This window comes from Phaethon lepturus, unplaced genomic scaffold, assembly GCF_000687285.1.
Source record: "Phaethon lepturus isolate BGI_N335 unplaced genomic scaffold, ASM68728v1 scaffold9811, whole genome shotgun sequence".
Lineage (NCBI taxonomy): Eukaryota > Metazoa > Chordata > Aves > Phaethontiformes > Phaethontidae > Phaethon > Phaethon lepturus.
The window spans coordinates 42,768-65,932 of NW_010519840.1; the positions used below are offsets into that span (position 1 = coordinate 42,768).

Here is a 23,165-nt window from a genome sequence, read left to right on the forward strand (position 1 = left end):
TTCCATTATCTAGTAGGAAGCAAATTGTAGAAGTTGTTTATAGCAACATCTACTTTTTGCTTTAAGTTCTCTTTTTCAGTAAAAGGTAGCATAAGTATCATTTGTCACTCAACCCCATATTTAGGAAGAGCAGAAAAAGGAGGAAAATATTGTTGCATGCAATCTACAGTTTGTTCTAACCTGTGGAGGAAAACAGTATTATACATTACCTATGGTTTGTGTTAACCTTTATTATCACACTAGCTATTTAGATTTTTTTTTTTTAACTGATAATGCTCATCCTTGTTACAGGCAGATGCAACGGAAGCCAGAAGCACCCGCAGTCACTTATGCAACGTATCGAGGTTCTGCACGGATTAGGCAACTACTGAAGAATCAATCAGAAATGGCTAAAAAAGAAGAAGAAAGTACTGAGAACAGAAATGATTCGGTGATCAAACAAAATGGAGAAATCCAAACAACTGTCTCTCCAAAATCAAGACACTTAATAAAAGAAAATGGAGAAGATCAGGGTAAAGATCATGAAGATGATGTCACAGTAAATTCTTCTGCAGTTAAAATGGGAATGAAAAAGGCTGGTAAAGCTCAACATTGCTTGGGTAGCAGTAAACATGAAATAACTGTAAAGACCACAACATCATTTGCTGATTTATCTTGTGAGGTAGAGTTAAAACATATGCCTGCTTTAGCTGCAACAAAAGTTAAAAGGACGTGTTCACTAGATTCATTACTATTATCTAGAAGTAGAAATAGTGAGATCTTAACCAATTCCACTTCCCAGATTACCCATTCCCTTAACATGAGTTCTGCAAGCGATTTGGTTGGAAAAGAAGTTGGACTGTTGGGAGAAGCAGAAGCTCAGTTTCAAGCAGACAAAAATGCCACTTCTAACTTTGATAAAGAAGAACATTGTAGTAAAGCAGCTGATAAGAAGTCCACAAAAGAAATGCAGGATTGTTGTTTACATTCACCCAAATCAAAAAATGAGACAGTTAATGAAGAACTACAGGTGAGTAAGGGAGAATATTGCTGTAATTATCAAATGGATAGTCACTTGGAGCTGACATCGGATGTCCAGATGCTCCATTGCAGTACCACTACGTTTCAGCACCAGGCAGATCAGCATACAGGTAGTGTAAATAAAGACAGCAATCGAAGAAAAAGTGATACACAGAAAATTGCAGCAGCTATAGAAAGAGAGCAAAGCCCACAGAACTTTTTTGCCACTGTTGTTTTACCTTTTAATGAACAAATACCCACTTTACTTAGCATGGAGTGCAAAGGAGAAAAATGCATAGCCACGGGTAATCTAATGGCTACAATGTCATCTATTAAAAATGATGAAGATCTAGTCATGGACAGGGGGACTTGTAATGAAGAACTGGGTGAGTTAGGGAACCTACAAAATGATCACCAATTAATCCACATGGAGAATTCTAAGGATACTGCCACACAGCAGTCTGGTTTACCTTGTATGGAAACTGAGGGTGTGGAAACAACGAAGGTTTTATCTGAGGATGCAGTGGAAAACCTTGCCAATGTATCGTCACGCATACATGGGTGTGAAAATGTGAAATTTAACTTTGATGAGCTGACAGAACCTCTCTCTGCTACTTTCAAGTCATCTTTTGAAACTGGAAGCTATTGCTCACCTTCTCTTGATCCTAGTTGCAAGTCTGAAAATAAAACTATAGGGAAAAGAGAAGTCAGTGTAAAAGAAGTGACACAGACTGTTTCTCGTCCTGATCTTGAATATGAGAAGAGCAAATCCTTTCAACCTGTAGAGATGAGCCTCTCTGTTCCTGTCCATGACTGTGGTCCTGTCTCCCTTGAAACTGTTCAAGATGTTCCTGCCAAGGCATTAGCTACACTCATGGAAGATGACACAGCAAAGCCTGCACTTTGCCCTTTAATCGCCGTTAACAGAACAGACAATTGTATTCCTGCTCCTTCTAAAATCGACAAGACTGGTATGACTGAGGTTGCTCTTGTTTCTTCTGAGTGTAAAGATTGCATCTCTGAACTTTCCTCTCATAATTCTGAGTCACAAGAAGAAAATCTGGAGGTTTTTTATTCTGCCTTGAGATACGGAGAAAGACCCCTGAGCAACCATTCTGTTTTCATCTGTGAAAAAAACGTTAGTGTAGACAGCATTTCTGAATCTTCACCTGTTTCTGAAGATAGACTTACTAATTTTTCTTCCAAAAAGGAAAGCAGTCATAAGCATAGAATATCACCCATAGTACTTGATTCTTCATCTGACAGCCAAGGAAAAATGCCTTCTCCTGCCGCCAACTCTGAAAATGGTCAGACTGCTAGATGGTCTGCTGATTCTAAACAGGACAACCTTATTTTTCCAGCTGCTGAGTCTACGAGAATAATCCCTGAGGACAAAGTGACTGAGGTGTCACTTTGCTCAGGAGACCCGAGAGCTTTGTGCCCAACTGGTTGTCTGGAACCTGAGCTTACTCCAGCTGTGCTTGATTGCTCTGATGCTGGAGTAGATGTGTGGGGTGTTTGCATCCCCAGCCCCTCTTCACCTACTCTGGGATCCAGAGAAGCCTCTGACCTTTCCGTTTCTGCCTTGGAAACATTTGGCGTTGCTCAGGGGAACAGTCATTCCTCCACTCACAGAGCTGGCAAGACAGAGGTAATGCCATCACCCATCTGTCCTTGGACATCTTTGGAAATGACATCTGAGTCAGTGTGTACTGAGCATGTGTGCAGAAATTCTGTGGGACAGGTGAATCTTGGTAACTGTGCTTCTGCTATCTCGGAAGCCCCTTCTGCAGCAGATAAAACAGCTGCTGCATCTGCAGAGTCAAATGAGTTCTTTTCTGTGGAAGTACAGGAAGATACTGATATCAAGGGACAAGAATGTGCTAAATTCCAAGATGCTGCTGTTTTGTTTAAAAAAGCTGAGGAAATAGTGGACTCAGTTTTACACTTGGCTATAGAAGAAATCATAGCAAAACAAGCTGTCTGTGTCTGCCAGCTTTGTGGGAGCAAGGATGGTTTAATAAATACAGATATTCTAAATGATCAGAAAGCTGGAACTGTACAGCTGGAAGCAGAAGAAATCCAGTCAGCTGTGCAGTCATTAAAACATTTTAATGAGAGCAGTGGAGGAGGCTCTTCTTCATTTACAGGAAGTGAAACAGTGGATACAAATAATCAAGATGAAAAGATACTATCTTACATCCCTGATAAAATTGACCTACATAGTGTACTAGCACTAAAAGCAAAAGAAATAATTGATGAAGTAATTAACTCAGCCAAACAAAAACTGGCATCCAGTCAGTGGCAAGGCAATGAGAATAAAATGCCCTCTGAAAAGATTGAGCTTAAGGCTGAAAGCCCAAATATTTTAAACCTGGATATGAAGTTAGCTGCCAAAACACAGGAACCAACAGAGAAGGCAGAAACTCAGAGTGTGGCTGTAAATTGTGAAAAGGCAGATGGCTCAGGTCCTCCTTTACTTCCAAATAGTATGGAAAATGGCATAGATTGGCCACAAAGAGGTGAAAAGACACCAAATAATGCATTTGCATGTCAAACAAATGGATTTCTACCCACTGGTAGTTCAGCAAGGCCAGAATCAGATCTTATGACACCAGCTGAAGAGAGACATGATAGAAAGGTGTATGAATATCTGGCTGCAGCAGAGTTGTGTGGCAAAGCTGGAGTATCAACAGCTAGTAGAAAATCTGATGGATCTTTAAATTTAATACATAGAGATGCTACTGTCACTGAAGAGATGATTCTGTCATTGCAGTTAAAAGATGCATGCAATAATACAAATATGCCAGAGTGCACATTGCTGCCAACTGTAAATGTTAATTTGCCATCTTTCATGCCTGATGAAGAATGTATCACCGCACAGAGTGAATCTGAAGACCAAAGCAGTCCTTGGGGTTCTCTGGAAAGCAGTGCAGGGGACGATCTGTATGAACAGTGCAGAAGAGAGGCTGCAGAAGTACCTGCACAAGTACAATCATCCTTAGAAGATTCAAAGGCAGTGGAGCGTGAGGAGGAGCAAGCAGAAGGGGCAAGTGAGATAGCAGAGGTTAAAAGTGGATTAAATACACAGTTCACTGTACCTGAATTGTCTGTTGTTGGAGAGGACAGTGAAGGAAAAAACTGCTTCAATGCAGTCTTTTCCCAAAATAATGAAAATCTGAAGCAGGTACAAATGAAGGATCAAGACATGAAGAGAAGTGATCAGCTTGAAGAAAATGGTCAGGACTGTAGTGATGACATGAGGGATTTGACAGATCTTTTGGCCTTTTCTCCACTAATTGAACAGTGGGAAAACAGTTCTTTTACTATAATTTATGAAGGTGCCCTTCAAACTGAGAACAAATCTGTCTCAACTGGTGATATGCAAACTGATTCGCTTTCTTCTTCTGTTCTGCCTTTGGATAATATAGATGATGTAATGTGTGAAAGAGCAAAGAATAAACATGAGCCAGCCTGTTTTTATGGGAAGGATAACAAGTTGAATGAAGCAACAGATAGCAGTAGTTCGGAGTCATTTTTGAGTGTGGAGGCCAAGCGCTATAGAGTATATCCTTTCTCTTTGTCTCCAATATACGAAGACGACAGCTCCCAAGAAGACTTACTTTCCACAGATGTGTCACCGGAAGGCCATCCTAGTGGAATACCTAAAGATAACGCAGACCACACTTCTGTGCTTTCCCTTCTTCAGTCGGTTTCTGAGCGCTTACAGTTTACTACTCAGTTCAGTAAAGAGGATGAGGAGGGAATGGAGGACGAGGAGGAGGACGAATTGTCATATGAAGAAAATGTACTTGATACTGAGAGAGAAGAAGAATATCTTTCCAGTCAGTGGAGAGGGGACTTAAAAACAACCCTTCAATCAAGTGACCAAAATAGATCCTTGTTTCCTGAACAATCACCTCTTCTTTCAAAAGAACAGCTTGATTCGAAGGAGCAACCAAAACTGTTTCCAGATGTGGCTTCTCCCAGTCAAACACCCTGTAAGCCAGTTTCACAGAAAGCTGATGCTCCTATAAAGCGTCCTCCTACAAGTGTGTACTACCAGTATTTGAAATCTGACAGCAATTGCTCCTCTGAGAAGGGGACCAGGTTTGGGAGCATTCTCCAGGATATGTTGCAGCCAAAGATTCATTGGTTTCAAGACAACACCATGCCAAAACTGGGAGAATTGTCAGTGGTAAGATGTCATGTCACATAATATTAATAATCAAAGTGATTAGTCCAGATTCAAAATTACTGTCTCCCTATTCTCCTTCCTCCCTTCTTAAGGTTAATTCTTTTATCATAATCAAAAGTAATTAGACTGTTTAAGATCATAGTTTAAAAAAAAAAAGTCTTCTGATAAAATACTTTTTAACACACAGTATTCTTGGTTTAGCACACAGATGTGACTTAATTGTAAAACAGATGATGTAAACAAAAAATATAATAGGAAAATACGCAAGTCTGTATAATAGCAAAACACAGATGTCCATGTTAAGGACATTTCAACCTGAAGATGATGGAATTGCCTTTTGTATGAAAATTGTTCTTTCATTTCTTCCCCTTCTGAGATTAGTAGAGGTGTGTTGTCCCCCAAAAAAATATAAATGTCTGCTTACTGGGCTGTTTGATTGTTTCATCGCAGAGTCTTCTACAAATTGTAGCTCAGTTAGCAAGTAAGTAATATAACTGCTTTTGTAGATCAGCATTTCTTTTTTAGTTTATTTAAAGCAATGGCAGATAAGAGTATGGAAACAGTTCTTCCAATATTTAGAAATTGAAAATGCCACACAGACCAAATGCATAACTGAAGAAGAAAGGCTTTCCATGATTTTGGGAATATTTCAGTCTGTGTTAGAGGTCTGTTTTGGTTTTGTCACTCTTAAGACATGCAGTTTATTGTTTTCTGGGAAAGGGTAATACACTTCCAGAAGTTACAACTTCCATAACTTCCTCTCTAGCACTTGCTGCTGGTTGGTTGATTCTGCTGAAACAACAGTGAAATGAATCTTGATTGTTTCTGCTAGAGACAGTTGCATACATTTATAGGAATAGTGGACCCAGAATAATGTCTATGCTTTGTGCTACTGTTGTAGAGGTTAACAGTTCTTTTCCATGTTCTTTTAATTTCAGAACCTCATTGACAGGACAAGTCTCAAATACAACCCAAGACCGGGAAAGGTAAACAGAATTTGTATCATAGAGGTCGATATGATACATGGAATAATTTGTTATACCAAAATTTTTGAATGGAAAACGTATGAAATTGTTAGTCTAGTTTTTCTGTATTTTAATGGTGCATATGCTTGTACATGCTGATAATGAGATTATAGTATTAAAAAATCCTGCCACTAGTAATTGTACTGTATTTCTGTCAGTAAATGCTGTTTTAGTTCAGTGGAGTGTTTCATAAAAGAAAATATGTAGCGTATCAGTTGAGTGGGCAAAAAGTGAAATATGTTTTATTCCAAGCAAAAAATAACGGTCTACATTGTATGTTGAAATGGGCCCTCATTCTTATGTATTGTACATTGTTTCAGATTATTATTTATGATATTTATGGCGACAAAAGTAAACAAGAAGTTCATTCTGATGTGCTAGATACCACATCCTGGATCTTTCCTATCGGAGCATTACTTAGGATCATTAGAGGATGGTAAGAAATCCAGGTCATATTTAAATAGAGCCTTTCCAAAAGACTGTATGTGTGTTTCTCTTGTATTTTCATTTCTTTTTATTTATGACACACGTCTGATCTGCAAGAGTGTCTTTTTCTTTCTTTATAATTAGACTGATACCAGTGAAAAAAAGCATGAAAAGGCTTCAAATGCTGCAGTACAAAAAACATATATTGTTTCTCCTGGGAACTAGCTTCAAACAAAGTTTCTAATAGAACCACAAGTAAGTTTAGACTTCTTGCCTGACATGCTGAGACAATACAGCCATAATCATCACTGGAAGCATGTGTATGCCAAAGAAAATGTCTTTTTTTACAGTTCAGTTTCATTATACAGTAGCTGTTGCAAAAGGGCCATAAAATGAACAGACTCAGATGCTGTTTGTAATGTAGCATTTAGAGGAATGTGGATGCAGAAGGATATACGAGTACCTTTAAGATAGATTTTGCAAGTGTTTCTTGGTTTGCTTTGTGAAGCTGGGGCTGGGACCATGTCAGTTGTCGCATTGGAATTTAATTGGTGGTGCTTACAGTGAATGTTTCTGACTGTCAGCCATAGTAACAATGCATGTCATATTTATGCCGTTTTGAGGCAGCCTTGTTTGGTTTTGCATACATTTCTTTTATGTCCTGAGAAGTACTGAATGCCATTATTAGTATTTATATGTTTTATGTGTTGCATAGTATCTGCCTGAACAGGACATGTTTTGATGTGTCAATTAATACATTTGTTAAAATAAGGCTTTTATTTACATTGTGGTTTAGCTGTGTTTTTATACAGTTAACCTTTTAGGTTTTGTTAGACTGAGTCCTGCAGGAGAACTGTGTGTTTTACTTTCAAAGCACAGAAGTACAAGCCCCGTATTTATCTAAAGCAAATGTGACTGCTCTGAGGGACAGCATTAAGAAAGGTCTGACAGTTGGCTTGATAAGAAGAGCTCATTACTGAGCTTTCCAGCTGTGTAAGGACAGTCTTACCTAACAGCAACAACTCAGTTCATGATATCATTATTACAGTTGGATTTTTTATGAGAAACCAAAGTTCCAGGGTCGGAAGTATGTACTAGAAGAAGGAGAGACTGTGCTGGATCACCTTTGGGATCTTCCAGGCGTGAAACATCTTCGAAGAAACCTCACAGTTGGTTCAGTCAAACATGTAACAAAGGTATAGACTTTGTTGATAATATATTCACATAGATAATTAATTTCTATTTGCGATACTGATGTATTACAAGCAATGGACAATGTGTGTATACTGTGTTGCTTTTATTCAAATTTGCAAAAAATTACATTTTTCACCTTCAAGATAAATGCCAGGGCTTTTGCTGCACTAAATTTCACTTTCTTCCTGAAGGCAATGAGCACATGGATGATGTTTCTCTGCCACCACCTTTATCTGACAGAGTGACTCCCCTCCTTTTAGATGTTTACCTGTCCAGTTAATTGGAATTAAATCAATTCATATTTTTCAGAGAAGTGTTTGTCTTAAGCTTGAAATCTCTACTGTGTCTGTATGGCTTCTGTTTCAGAAGTTAGTAGTTGGCTTTCCAATCCCATTGTACAGTGTAGCCTCCAAAAATTGCTGTTGCTCCCTCTACAGCTTTGTGCCATCTGTAGGGGATTCACATGGACAAGTGGTACACCTACAGCATCTGGCTCTTCATACAGACAGAAGTTTAAAAGGCATTTTGTTGAAAAGATAGGAATCAAATGCCTAAAACTAAATATAATGCATCCATTGTTATCCAGTGAATGAGGAATATATTTACCAGATCTTGTGATTTAAGATGACTTGGTACTCTTGTTGTTTAGCATAACATTCCAATTATTCACAGGGCAATGGCCCTTTATTGTGAGTGAATTATTTGTATCACAATGTGAAAGTTTTTCAGAAGAAGTGATATTTATCTGTTTTCTGCTGGTATAGACACTTTAAAATTGTTAACCTTTATGTCATCAGTACAGGGGCATAATGTCATTATATGCTAATGTCAACATTATATGTCATTGTCTGATGTCAAGAATTAGAAATACTTTTTCATTCTCTTAAAGACTTAACAATAAATAAATCACATTTTTCACCATCAAGATAAATGCCAGGGCTTTTGCTGCACTAAATTTCACTTTCTTCCTGAAGGCAATGAACACATGGATATCTTCCTCTGCCACCACCTTTATCTGACAGAGTGACTCCCCTCCTTTTAGATGTTTACCTGTCCAGTTAATTGGAATTAAATCAATTCATATTTTTCAAAGAAGTGTTTATATGAAGTTTAAATGGCAAGGCGTTTAAGTACCTTCAAAATAATAAATAAGTACCTTCAAAAGAGGCTGGCTGAGGGCATGAATAATGAAGTTAACATATATTTGAGCTAAACAAATTGAAAGCATTTGACCAATATGGAATATGAATATTGATCAATAATGTGGAAGGCAACTAAATAATTAAAGAAGTACCACAATAACATGTGGAACTATGGTCTGAAGCCTAGGGAAGCTGGGTGTGTCTTGGATATCAAAGAAATCCCTTGGACAGGAGAGGCACTGTGGTTAGCTTCATCATGCTTGATAAAAATCTTTGTAATACAGCTAAGTAGATTTGAGTGTTGTTCTTCTTCCAGTATGTGGTTCACTTGTATTGAACACAGATGGAAGGCTTTGTTACAGTAAATTAGTTCAGTAATCAACACTGTTTCTTGTGTAACTTAAACCTCTAGCAGGTATAGTTGGTTGGGAGGACTTTTGCTGTTAGTCCAGAGGGCTGTATGGAGATGGTGTGGGTGTGGAACTCTCTAAGCCAGGTTTTGTCCTCTAAACCTTGATTTGTGAAAGCATCCGTATTTTTTCAGGTTCTTCTAAACTTCTAACCTCAGCTGCTGTGGAACTACCTTTAGAAGGTAGTTTGCAAAAGTGCTACCTCATTTATTTATTTTTTGTGAAAAATGTAGGCATTGTTTTTAAGTGACAAATGACTGTTTCTTTTTGAGGCATCTTGTGTGTACGTTATCTGCCGGATTACATATTTTACTGTCATTCTGGTTTTTGTAGGCTGGATATAGCTTTTCCTCTGCCTGGTTTGGTCATACTGGCTGTGTGTCCAGTCTGTCTGGCTTGTCTTCTAATTCTTCAAGTGGCTTTTTACGGTGCTTGTTTAATGGCTGCTCAGATGCCTTGAGTTAGCAGATTCAAAAATTGGCTAAATATTTGAGAAGAAAATGCCTGGCCAAGAAGAGAAAAACAGATGTTTACTAAAGAAACTGTAGGAGGTGCATTTAATATTACTTTTATTTTTTTACCGGCAGATGTTAATTTGCTGAGACACAGTCTGCTGGTACCTTTGTCCTCTGATTTGGCTTCAAGCCTCCATAAAAACCAAAGGTTCTGTTAGCTTTGTGGTTAGCCTGTGGCTTGACTTACTGTGGATACACATTAGATGTATCCATGTGTGTTTAATTTGAAGGAAATTAGGAGAGAGGAAAAAAGATCCTAAAGGAACAGATCATGCAACTAGTAAAATGAAGACCCATTTGAAGTAATGGGGAGTCTGAATTCCACTAAGGCAAGTCAACATGAGCCTAGGCTAGCAAAATCTGCCTGCACATGCAGGTTCAGTGCAGCTTCTGCAGCACAGTCTGTTCAGCCAAGTCAGTTCTGTGGTCTGCTGCAAATGCATGTATTGATCTTACAGAACTGGAGGGCTTTCTGTTGGAGGGCTGTCTGTTTCTGGAAGCCCAAAGAGGGTGCTAAATGTTACTTTTTTCAAATCTTGTTTTTGGAAGAGTTGCTGATGTTTCCATTCTGGAGTAATCCCATAAACCACTGTTTTGCAAGGAGACAAGAACTGAAACAGCAGTTTATGATCTCTGTCTGCAAGATGGTTAGGCAGGGAATAGCTGGATTCGTTGTGGGCTCTCCTTAAGCAAAGCTCTTTGCAATGCGAATGTTCACAGTATTATATGAAGGGTGTTTTTCTTTTCTTTGTGTGGTTTGCTAGGTGAAAAGAAGTTGTAAGTTCAAGCAAGGACTACTTTGTCAGATGCTGTAGGAAGGCACCCAGCAGCTTCAGATTGTCTCGTTTGCTAGTTGGTATTTACAGGACAGTAATCGTTAATTTCTTTAATATTATTTTATTTTACTGCCAGCCCTTTTGAGTTCTGTAGTTTAGTTTGGTGGTGATGGGTGGCAGCAACAGTGGTACAGAGCAGGAGAACAGGAAGAATTATGAATGGGTACAAAAAGACTGGAGGACCAACAGAGAGTAAGATTTAAAATAAAAAATGCTGCAGAAGCTGGCATGTCCTAAAGACAAACTATGTATCAAAAGTAAGATGGGTGTCTAGACTGTATTAAAAAGCAATCATGTGAATACCAGGGCTAATTAGGCCTGCTATTCAGTATACTCTTATGTCATCGTTGTTTTGCCATTTAGCTTGAGACGACAGACTTTAGTCATTCTTTGTCCTGTTGTTGACATAAAAGGCTGCCTCATTTAAATAGGCTATTTTGATCATTTCTGTCACCACAGCTTACAGCTCCAAGGAGGAGACCTAACAGTGCTGAAATTATTTAGTCCTGCTCGTACTGTTAGGGCTGTAACCCTAGATTCAGAAGAAGGGTAAACAGCCAAGACCACCTTGAGGGGTTTGAAGGCTCTGGGTCTCTCACTTATGGTGGAGCTCTTGATTAGACTAGAAAAATGTCACATATGCCACTGAAGAGTAGTATTTAATGCTAAGGTCTTGAGGATTGTCTTATCCCTCTTCAGAAGAAGCCTTAACCTTGCCGCTGAGGGGTGTGTTGCTGTTTTGGAAGTGTCTGTTCTCTATGAGCTAACATGAATATTCCCCATGCTCTTGTAAACATCTCTGCTCCCCAGAAGACCATGAGGGAAGCACAGGCACTCCGGGATGACTGTGGGGAGGTAACAGGAGAGTACCGCAGAGTAAAGGAAGACAGAGTGGGATGCCTGGAGGCTGTGACCTACCTAAGCATCTGCTGGTTGCATATTATCATTGGAAATGAACGCAGCTACCTAATCTGTTTGCTGTGCTTTTTATTCTGTTTTTGCCTGACGTGTCAGAAGGATAATGAATATGGCATGAGTTTTGACTGCTTGTGATGGGGGTGGCAGGGCCAGGGGGTATAAGGAGGAAACTTTCCAGTTTTGAATCTGGCCTGAAACATTGTGGTAATAGTTTTGCATGGTAATAGTTTTGCATGTGGGTATCTTATTTGAAAATCTTGACGCCTTGCAAATGAAAGGGTTTTGGACTGAAGGATCTAGTTCTCAACCTGAATGCTATCATATTTGTGTGGTTTTTGTTTTGTTTCTAAAGATGGTGGCTTTATTAGGAATGTTAAAGAAGCCTCTGAAAGTAATGATGCCTATTAAATATGCTCAGGCAAATATGAACATGCTAGGACAAATATTTACCAAGCTAAAGTTTACATGCTTAAATTATATAAATTATTGGCATAGTACTTGAGTGTACATCTGCAACTACATAATGTTCACCTCATACAGTAATACTAAATTTTACCATTTTCTGCAGTCTGTGAATTAATATATGCAAATTGAACTCAATATTTAAGTGAAAATCTATATCTGTGATTTTTAAAAAATGTGCGTAGAAAATATAATGTACCTCTTGCACAAACATGTTATTACCTTTTAAAAATGTATATTTGAATTTCTTTTGATGAAGACCTTAGTTTGCTATGTGACATTTTTTGAAAGGACTTTGTGGACTTAATCTAGTACACACAAAAATACCATTGTAGTGAGTAGGGGGTGGGGGTTATGACTGTCAAAATCTGGCTGTAGAGAGGTGGTGATAAATAGGACAGATTTTATTATGAGTGCTTGTGTTCTCCCTGTCCTTTGGAGAACTGCTACATTCTTCATCTGTTGAGGTGCAGCCTGCCTCGTGAGCTTCAGAGTCAGGAAAGCAAACTTGAAAAGAGAATGCGGACTGACTTTTTGCAATCTTCAAATAAAAAAAAAAACAACCACCAAACTCCTACTGAATTAAAATTAAACATATTCCGTCTCATATTCTGTCTGAGCCCGCAGGCAAAGATACTTTATTTTGCCACTTGTCTAGTCTTGTAGGTACTTTGTTTCAGAATTTATCTGAAACCATTAAGAGTCTAGCATCATTATTTGTGGAATTCTTGTAGGTGCAACTTCTGATTTTCCGTATCTTTAGCTTTATTGTTGGATTTACAGATTTCAGCCTTCCCATGTGTCAGGAATTATTACAAAAAAACCCCGAACTTCAAATATTTCTTAACTGTGATTTAGTAAAGTACATATACATGTGAAAACTATGAGGAAACTTTTTTTTTAAAAACTTGTCTAGCAATACAATTAGAATTGAGGAATGGCCTTCCTTAGCACTTTGCTGTAAAGTAGCATTGTACTAGACAGTCTTTTTTCCTAGTTTTTCTGTTTTTGCTCCTCTGAAAATAAAAATTCTGTATTGCAGTTTTTGTTCTGAAAACAAATAATGTGCATTGTTTGCAAGGTACAATGCAGAGGAAACACTCTTGTGCGTGAGGGAAAGTTGCCAAAAAAGTATACTGTGTTACTTCAGGTCTCATGAGGAAAGTGAAATAATATCCTAAATCCGTCTATTATAATTACCACATTTATTGCTGACAGTTAAGTAACTACTGAAGGAAGTTTGCTGACCAGGAAGAGGTGTGTTTCTAGGTGGGATGTTACTCCATCGTTTGAAAGCTCCATTCAACCTATATGAAAAGGGAAAGCATGCAGGTCTTGTCATGAGATGGGACGCTGTAACTTCAAGCGCTTTCGTGCCCTGATCCTGGGTTTCTCTGCAGGCTCTTGTGTTTTGCCTTTTGGGTCTGGCTGAAGCTACAAGCTTTGTGGGATCTCTGTAGTGATGTGACCCTGCCTGCGTCTTCAGCAAATCCAGTAACCAGGTGCTTCAGCTAAGGGCACCCTCAGGTCTGGCTTCTCATCCCGATTCTCTAGTGCACATGCAAAGGGCATCTTCTCCAGCCACGTTTAGGACTTTTGGCATCTCTTTTATGTTGTCCAAGCCCTTTGGCCTGTACTGTTCTTTTTCTTTCTTTGTCTAAATTGCTGTAGATTTATTTAACATGACAGAAAATTGAACTCGTGTGGCTTGAAACTGTAGCTGGATGCATAACAGAACCTATTTATCGAGGGCGGAAGGCAGGAATGAAGTAGTAGACATTTCTAGAATGCCTGTACACGCATCGTATGTATCTATATGTGTGTTATGGAAGTACTATCTTTAAAATTAAAAAAAAAAACAGTGGTGTTACATGGCGTGGTTTATCTATCAGTAAATACTGTCAGATCCTTTATTTAGAGAATATTTAACCTGAGTTTTTTGAAGGTATCCCAACAGGCATAAATGCAGAGTTTTTCTTTGAAAGCTAGTAGGAGCTGGAAATTAACTTCCCTTAGCTTTTTCTAAAAATCCCAGTCATCATTTACAAAGCAAAAAACATTGTATGAAGCCTGGAGTTAGATTAGAGGGGTGAGAAGACAGGGGAAGAAGGAGGAAAAAAACATTACTCATCCTTCCCCCACTGCAATGGGGCAGACTCTGAAAGCATGGATAAGCCTTACCCTTTGATTTCTTTCCACAGGACTGTGGCGTTCCAGAGGTAGAGTTCTGCCTGGGAGCCAGAACTGAGGGACCTCCTATCTGCATACAGAGTGCAGTTGCCAATTTAGAAGAATTGGATGTTGAGAAAAGCCCTTATATAAGTGTCAAATCAGGAGTGTGAGTACTGAACCTTTTTTGTAGTATTGTGCCAGCAGGTAGGATAATCCATTTCATCATGGATTGAAAGTCAGTCGGCAATAGGAACAATCCTTGGGGGTTCTGCTGTACACTTCAGCATTGTACTACATGGGCTCGTAGCAGTGGAACCAAATTTTTGGAGGCATTTTCCCTCTTAATTGCTGGCAGAAGTCTTCTATAGTTCCATCTTCAAGTATCTTTATAAATAGAAGCAGCAGCTCAGCTATAATTAGCTTTTCGTTCATTGGAGAATAGATACTGTCTCCCTAGTCACCCCCCTGTTATAACACTGTGGCTGAATATCAGAAAGTTAGTGTTACATCATCCAAGCATTCCTCAAGCTACAGCTATATCCTGACTTTCTGCAAAGAGGTGATGCAGTATGATATAGACCTGCTCAGTAGCCCAGCATTTCCTGTATTGAGCAGAATAGCTTGTTTCCTGGGTAAATGGCTAACACTTCACGGTTCCTGAAGTTTGGGAATGCTGTGCCTCTTCTCATAAATCATTGCAGAATGACATCAGCTGTTCTGTTAAAAAGAGTCTTGCATTTGCCTTTCCATGTGAGCTGAGCCTTCTTTCCCATGATCTTACAATATGTATGTGTAGCTTGAGGTGGTGAAGGAATTATAAACTAATTTTTGTTTTGGTAGAACTTAGTCTAACTTTTAGCTGCTTATAGTGTATGTAGTTTCAAGAAAGTAATTTTCTATACAGCTCAATGCCTCTTCCTCCATTCCTTATTTGGTCTACTAACCCTGAGTCCAACTTCTAGAATTCAGCTTGCATTCTGATTTAAAATAGTCTGAAGGAGTCTCGGCATTTTAAATCTTCATGTCAAAATTATGATAGCCTGCTTTCCACAGGAGTATTGTAAATGATCAATAATTTCTACTGAAAAAAAATGAGTGAGGTTGATGTTAGAAGCCTATTAATTCCTAAGGTGGGAATCCTAGGTAAAATCTGCTGCAAGTGTCTCATTGTCAGTACTGGCATTGGTTTTGTATACTCAAAGTGTACAAACAGGCTTATTAAACTAAATTAACAAATTGGTAATTTTCTGCTCCTTTATTCATGTTTAGCTTGGATTGAGAAAAAGTATCTGAGATCTTCTTAGCATTGATGTTGCCAGTGCATTTAAATAGAGCATGGTTTTGATGTGCTGGCAGTATCTAAAACATTGTCTATCTCTGAGTACAAAAAGAAAAATAATTTCACTAAGATCATTGTATTTGTAATGTATTTGATGAAATTAATAAGTCCTTTATCCTTATGGTCATAGATGGCTTGCTTATTCAGACTTTAATTACAAAGGAGAGATGAAGGTTTTGGAAGAAAGTGATTCACCGTCTGAAATTCCTTCAGCAGATGTGAAATCTCTGCGTCCCTTAAAAATGGTGAGAACTTCACAATTCCCTAATAAGTCGTGTGTCTTCCTTTTCCTACCGTTGCTCCCCCAAAGGTTTTGATCTAAATATAATTTAGGTTCTAACATCCTTTCAAGGTTAATCCTTATACATGTTAACACTTCTGTCATGCCACAGTGCATTTGCAGTGTTGTAATGGCACAGCAGTTGCTCGTTCCAGGGCTTGCTGGGCTCCTGCATCTGCCCAAGTAAGAAGACGTAGTCAGAGCACCTAATTCACTAGGATGTGTTCCTGAGGAACTGCTTTTGTCAAGTGGAGATCAAATAAGACAAAACTGAAAGACTCGTAATTGTATTGCAAACAACACCAATTCATTAACTGAAAAAACTCTTCAGAAGTTGTTGATTTTCTTTTTTAATGGTACGGCTAGAGTCTGCTGGGGGTAGAAGACCAGGTGAGGAGTTTATTATTGAAAAATACCCAGTAGTATTCTTGTGATCACACATTGCACAGAAATCTTGGGAGGTGCAGTAATTTTTAGTTTGATAGAGAGCATGTAGATCTAAACATGAAAGAGCTGTAGAAAGGTATAACACACAATTCTACTGTATGCGTAGCAAGTCTATAGAAAGAGAGTTTAAAAACCATAAAGGATAAAACCTAACAGGTGTCGTCTTAGCCGCTTATGGGAGGTAGGTGTGTTATTTCCCCTCAGAACATCATTCACTAACATTTCCAGAGAAAATGCATTTGTGGTATTTGCTCTTTGACCATGGACATGAATATGTCATCCTATATTTTCTGTCTCTTCTGGTGTTTATAGTTTCTTAGTGTTTCATCATTTGTGATTAAGAAACTTGAAATATGTACAATACAGCTGTAAAAGTTACATTTTAAAAACTGGTAAATGTAAATTAGCTCAAAACCACATAGTAAATACTTGCTTTAGAGTGCTAATAGACAATGAAGGAATATTTTAAAATTGCTTGCACTCCTACAGGTTTGTCAACTCACTGGTTTTGTTTGTAGGTCAGGTTTACAGTGTCCCTGACCTTTATGAATTACCAGAGTATTTAAACTAGTTTTTGATTTGTCCGACACTGAAAAGGGTGAATATAATTACAAAGCCTTCATATTCTAATAGTACTGTACGGTAGGTGTCAAAGCATAACTTTAAGTTTTATATAAATACTTTCCCCCATCTTTTTTCAGGGTGGACTAAAGGTACAAATGCCAATGAACGTCAAGGTAAGCACTGAGGACACTGAGAATAAAATATAAGCACACTGGAAATAAAAAAGCTGTATTTAGGCTGTTTTCTTTTTGTTGGGTGTGTGATATTTGATGAAGTATTCAATGTTGGCTGCTGAAGGAAAATTCACTAATGCTGTCAAGTCCACTTTCTTACTAGTGTTTCATGAGATGTAATAGTAGTAGTTTGTTTCTATGTGTTAGGAGAATGTGTATTTGCTATATAAGAATTGTAAAGCTTTTACAACATAAAATTAGTTTTCCTGACTGGCACATCTGTCACTATAATAAAAAGGGGTCAAGAGAGATTTTTCCCATTCAACATACCAAGTTTAAAAAAAACGGGGGGGGGGGGGGGAAACGGGGGGGGGGGGTGGCAGAGGGAGGAAGGGCAGGAATAGGACCCTTCTTTCCTATGCCTGATCCCAGTACAAGAGTCATGAGTGAGACCGTGACCCTTCTGTGATTTGAGGAGCAGAAAGCAGAGTTATTGCTCCTTTTCGTTCCTTTTTCTAGTTCTCCACAAAAGTACTAATGTTTTAGGTAACTTTTAATTACAAAAATACATGCAAAACTCAGGAGTTTTTCTAATAAATACTGCGATAAATATTAATACTATTAATAGCTGATCTGTGTGGTTTGGGAAATGAGGAACCCAGAGAGTGTGTTAACTGCAGTCACTGAAAGGACTTCAGCAAAGTACAGAGGAAGACCTCTTGTCTAGTTTTGAAGAGTTAAGTTCTGTGTGTCTAGATGTGACCAGGTAGGATTCACTGCAGGCTAATAAACGTTGCCCAGGCACAGTATTACAGGATAAACCACAGCTATATAGCTGAAGAGTGCAATTATATATATATATAGAATTGTGTGAATAAGTATCCTTCTTTGGATATGTCTGCAAATAGCTTGACAAGCCTATCTAAATCCAAATAGGGTCTCTGCAGCTTCTAGGGCACTCAAGAATCAGAAGGGCTGAGGAATGCAACCCTCAATTTTCTTCATAGTGGTGGCTTGTTGGAGGGGGGAAAAAGGCGTCTTTCACATTACTGTAGCAGTACACATACCCAACGTCAAATTACTGTTCAGGACATACTCAAGGCATTGTTCAACATCATGTTTTCTAGCTAATAATATATGAAAAAAACCACTTTGAAGGATGGTCCAAAGAGTTTTCAGAAAACATCAGTTCTGTCCCAGTTCTGTTTGGTAGTGAAGAGAAGGTTCAGGAAATTGGATCAATACGTGTAATTGGTGGAGTGTAAGTATATTTCACTTTTGTATTTATTTACTTTAAAATAGGAAATCATAACTAAATGCTAAGAAATGTCAACTAAATGATTAGTTGAGATTAGAATCTCACTGGTAAAATATTTTGAAAAGAAAGGAATATGTATTTCTCTTGTCAGTTACCAGCCTTGGATAAAACAGCCTCTCTATATGGCTTACCTATCTAAAGGAGTGTAGGAAGGTAAAATTAAGTGTGTGAGAGGTGTTAAGTGTTTACCATTTGGATGCCAGGTAAACTAGGCCACTGTTTCTTAATGACAACAGTCACACAGAGCTTTAATTTATATTGCTTTAAACTTCTGATAGTCTCAATTTACTGAAATGACCTTAGATAGGAGTGGTCAGTCTTCAGTTTGACATTTTAATGCCTCTGAAATCTATAAACTGTTTTCTTGTCTTAATGGTTTTCCTTTGCCACCTCTTGCATGTTATCTGGAATTAGGAATCCACCCTTATTTTCCTTTGTTGAGGCCTCAGATTGATTCTGTGTTGCCCTGCCCCTCTGTCTGCCATACACAGGCACAAAAAGAGCTGTGTAACACTGTACTTAGGTGGGCTGCTCACGAGGTAGGCTCAAGCACCAGCTATTCAAGAGAGCTACCAACCCCTATGCATTGTTCTTTAAACCGCTCCAACAGAATATGACTGTTTGAAAGCGTGCAGGATGGTTGCTTCTTCCAAAGAGCTTAGCAATAAAATAGTTTTTAGAAAGTTTTGTTTTTTCTTAGAGCATTTCAATGTTAGTGGTTCAATATAAAGATTCAGTAACATATATCCTTTCAGGCTGTTGTCAGAATCTTACAAGCACTAAATTAAAAATCAACTTAATTGTGAATACAGACCAATCTGTTCATAAATACATTATCTATTAGCTATCTGGGAAACCTCAAATTATTAAAAATCATCTTTCTGTCTGTTGTGGTGGCTTTTATTTTTAATACTGCAGTGACTTAAACAGCTGAGTTAATGTAAACCAAATGGTACTAAAAGTAAAGCTATCCATGCCTGTCAAATTTCAATGCTGACAGAACTTGTACAGCAGTTCTAATACTTACAAGAAAGTTTTAATAAAATAAGTGCTTACAAGAAAGAAAGAAGGAGAGGGAAACATTTTTTCAAATTAAGTTCTATTAGAACTTCCAAAGTTGATGTGGAAATGCATTTTTTTAATCAAGCCTTATCTATTTGTTTTAAATACTTTAAAAAGTTTTATTTTCTTAGTGCTAAAATATATTCCACATGCAATATATATATTCAATTCACTTGTCTATTCATATATATGTTTGTAGATTAGAGCAAGAAAAAATACAAACAGCTGAAATTTTGTTCTGCTGAAAACTATTAATTTTGTCACCAGGTCCAGCAAGGGTAGAATATTGTCATTTATTAATACACTGAAGAGACCTACTGTTTGGTTTTTCTCATTGGCAATTGGTGGTTTATGGTGTTTTGGCCACTAGATGCGTATTAGTGTCTTGTAGTATGAAGTATTGGTATTGGGAACATGGCTGACTGAGAGGAGGTACATTGAGCAGCGTTAGACAAATAAGCTGTTGTTGGAGAAGGAATCACAGGGTGAGATTTTGATCCACAAAGAACACTTTATGGGTCCCTGTTGTGATTTCAAACAAGCATTGCTTTGTTTGTTAGCTGAGTCTGTGATACTCATCTTAGTGTTCTTAGGATGTTCTCTTCCCCTTTTATTTGTTACGGAAAATCATGTGTGCAGTTCTGCTTTTAGTTATTTCTCTTTTGTTGTGTGGTTGCTTGTAGATGGGTTGCCTATGATAAGGAACGCTACAAAGGCCGTCAGTACTTACTGGAGGAGGGAGATTATGAAGACAGACACTCGTGGGGGGGAACTGACAGTGTTCTCCTGTCTTTCAGGTTCCTTCAGGCAGTAAGTACTTTTATAATTTCACACACATGATGCACAGTTCTGTAGATAAAGAGGACATATGGTACATGTGGTACATATGGTACAGCTCTCTTGGGTTTGGTCATTCCATCTTTTGCCCAAGTTCACTTTCATTCTTCTACTTACTGAAATTTAGACTGCAGTGTATGCATTGTAAAGCAGAAGCGTGTTCTAAATAGCCTTTGTTAAGCTCCTACAAAGAATGTAGCATGCAGAATTCCTTGTTTCCCTGCCAGATTTTCCAAGTATCTCACTTCTGCACTTCAAGCTGTTTGCATCTCTAAAACAGAATTTTCTTAAAAGTTTAATGTGCATAAGTATACAGTGTAGTTCTTTATTAAAATAAAAATAGCTTTTCAACACAGCAGCTGTTGCAAGCCTTAAAATAGCATTACCCTCTGTCTTTGTGATTTTTGTGACAGAAAATTTTGGCAGCAAAAATAATCATGGTGAAAAAATCCCTGCTACCAAAATGTGCTTAGTGGGGGCAAAGATTAAATAATAATAAAAACTTCATCAGAGTCCAGTATTGGAAGGAAAATCAAGACTTTTCAGTGATGGGGAAACACGGGATTAGAACTTCCTTATCATTTCCTTTGGTTTGGGGTTTTGTTTGTTTGTCGGGCGGGTTGAGGATTTTTTTACGATAATAGGAACTCTGTGAGCTTTAAATACAGCTACAAAGAGTGGCTCCTTCTGAGAATTAGACTGCTCACTCTTGAGATTACTTAGTATTGTATGCTCAGATTACTCACCTCATTTGAGGACATGTGATATTCCTGAGCCAGGAATTTTGTGAAGTTTGAAGATAGATGTTTAGGGCAAACTTATTGTCTCACCAGTCATTATTCAAAGAGGGGGTGGAAGGATTAATGTGAACCCAAAAAGACCATGCTTAAATTCACAATTCGCAGTTTTTATTTTTATGAAAGGCACCTAGGAAATGCTATATTTATAATCGGAATGTGTCATAGAACTTAAAATAAAGATAGCGGAATACACTGAATTGAAGAAAAATGTCCTTTTCTAAATAATTTCAGGTTTCTGAGAAAAAAGGCAGAAATTTTCTTCTAACTTCTCATTTTATATGTGCAGAATCCTGTTCAGTTACTGACTAATCTTAGTTTTTCTTTCTTTTCAAGCTATACATAGGATACTTGAGTAACTTAAATTGATCTTTTAAAATCTTCCTCTTAGCAAAGGGCATAATTACAAGCTTAAAATTGTGCACGTGCCTAGCAGGGAAGACCTTCCATGTATATGCATGTATTTAATTTGACTCACACCTAGAACAATCAGGATGCTCAAGCCATTAACATTTGACAAACGTGTATCATTCACACTCATATATCAACATATATGATTAAAAGTGGCATATAAATATACCAATATTGTACATATTGATAATAAAAGTGTAAGTAATACCTTTCCTCAAATTGTAGCATAACTAAAGGCAATGAGCTAGTTGCCAATAAAATGACTAATGGCACTGGCTTGACCAAGAGATTGACCACCTCTCTCTGATGTGCAATCCATAGGTCAGTGTTCAGGCTTGCCATATGCTCCCTTTGTGACTTTGTATACAATACTTAAGGTCAGGATTTTAAAAACATTTTAGTACCAAACTCTTGTTTTCAAGGGGACCTGAGCAAAAATCCAAAACTAGTTCTCTGTGCTTAAGGCTCCTCATGACACAGCGAATATACTAGCTCTCTTCCATAATCTCAGAAATTCTGTCAAGAGGAGTGATGTAAAGTTTGCGATGGTCTCAGACTCTGGGGGGGTGTTCCTGGATACCAGATCTTTATTGCTCTTCCCTAGAAATTCTGTAGACGAATTCAGGAGTCTCTGTAGAAGATTAAGGATTTTGAGAAACGTAGCCAAGTTGCATTATTCATGTTCAACTTAGGTAGGGAGTCAGGCTGGGCACTGGCCCTGCTCTTTACACGTACTTATGGCTGTGATTTTATGTACGGACCAATCCAGCTAGACTTTGTTTTTTTTCTCGGGCGTGACACCAGGTGACCTTGACTGTGTTGGCTTTAAGACCAGCCCAGACCTGAACACAATTTAGCCTGGCTTACATGGCATGAAGCTGAAGCTAATAAGCCTCGTGTACCCGAGTCAGCTCCAGGCAGAGTCGGATCAAATGTCTTTGTGCCGTGCTCCCAAAGCAAGGAGCATGGTACAGAAGCACGTAAATGGCTCTGTAGAGAGCCAGGCTGGGTATGGCGTGCCTCATTAGCCTGTGTCAGTACCGGCTCTGTCAATGTGGCTTAGAACTATGCAAAGCTATTCAGATGTTTTTGCGCCATGACGCTCAACATGACAGGTTCCACCAGAGCTTATTAGTGCTAGGAAAATCCAGCTCATGTTTCTGTACACATACCAGTGACTGCAGTTGAGCTGAGGCATGAATTTAATTTTCTGACAAATCAGAAAGGTTAGACATCGCACACAAAAGAGGGATTTTTGCAAGCCACCCCTCCCCACCCACTGGTGAATATGTACATGCATGTAGGCATACTGCAAGAAATTGCAGTTTTTGTCTATCTTAAATATTTCTGCTGTGAACAGTCACAAGCTCTAATGTGGAGATTCAGGGAGTGTTTTGAAAGAAGAGATAGAAAGATCTTTTAGAATTGTATTTTCCAGCGTACTACCAGCTCTGTGGTCAGCATCTACATTGGACGGACTGGATGGACTGGAATCAAATACAGGGCATGTCGCCGAGGGAGGAGAGCAGTTTGTACCGTGTGCTGGTTTGGGGGACAGTTGCATTTGCTTCTTTTCTGCAGTGCTAAATGAGAGAACCTGCGAAGCTGGGGCTTGCCTGTGACTGTTGTGATCAGGGAAA

At 38.4% G+C, this 23,165-nt stretch overlaps 1 protein-coding gene across 1 annotated transcript in view; it reads left to right on the plus strand.

Annotated features, from left to right (window-relative positions):
- Positions 1-23,165, plus strand: part of CRYBG3 (beta-gamma crystallin domain containing 3) — a gene marked incomplete at its 5' end in the record, with an annotated part of 64,788 nt that overhangs the window by 15,038 nt on the left and 26,585 nt on the right. Inside the window, 9 exons of the mRNA XM_010297179.1 lie at positions 292-5,197; positions 6,136-6,183; positions 6,543-6,658; positions 7,697-7,844; positions 14,327-14,463; positions 15,767-15,881; positions 17,065-17,100; positions 18,228-18,361; positions 20,164-20,290. Coding sequence (XP_010295481.1) covers positions 292-5,197; positions 6,136-6,183; positions 6,543-6,658; positions 7,697-7,844; positions 14,327-14,463; positions 15,767-15,881; positions 17,065-17,100; positions 18,228-18,361; positions 20,164-20,290 — 5,767 coding nt within the window. The remainder of the gene's footprint in view (positions 1-291; positions 5,198-6,135; positions 6,184-6,542; positions 6,659-7,696; positions 7,845-14,326; positions 14,464-15,766; positions 15,882-17,064; positions 17,101-18,227; positions 18,362-20,163; positions 20,291-23,165) is intronic.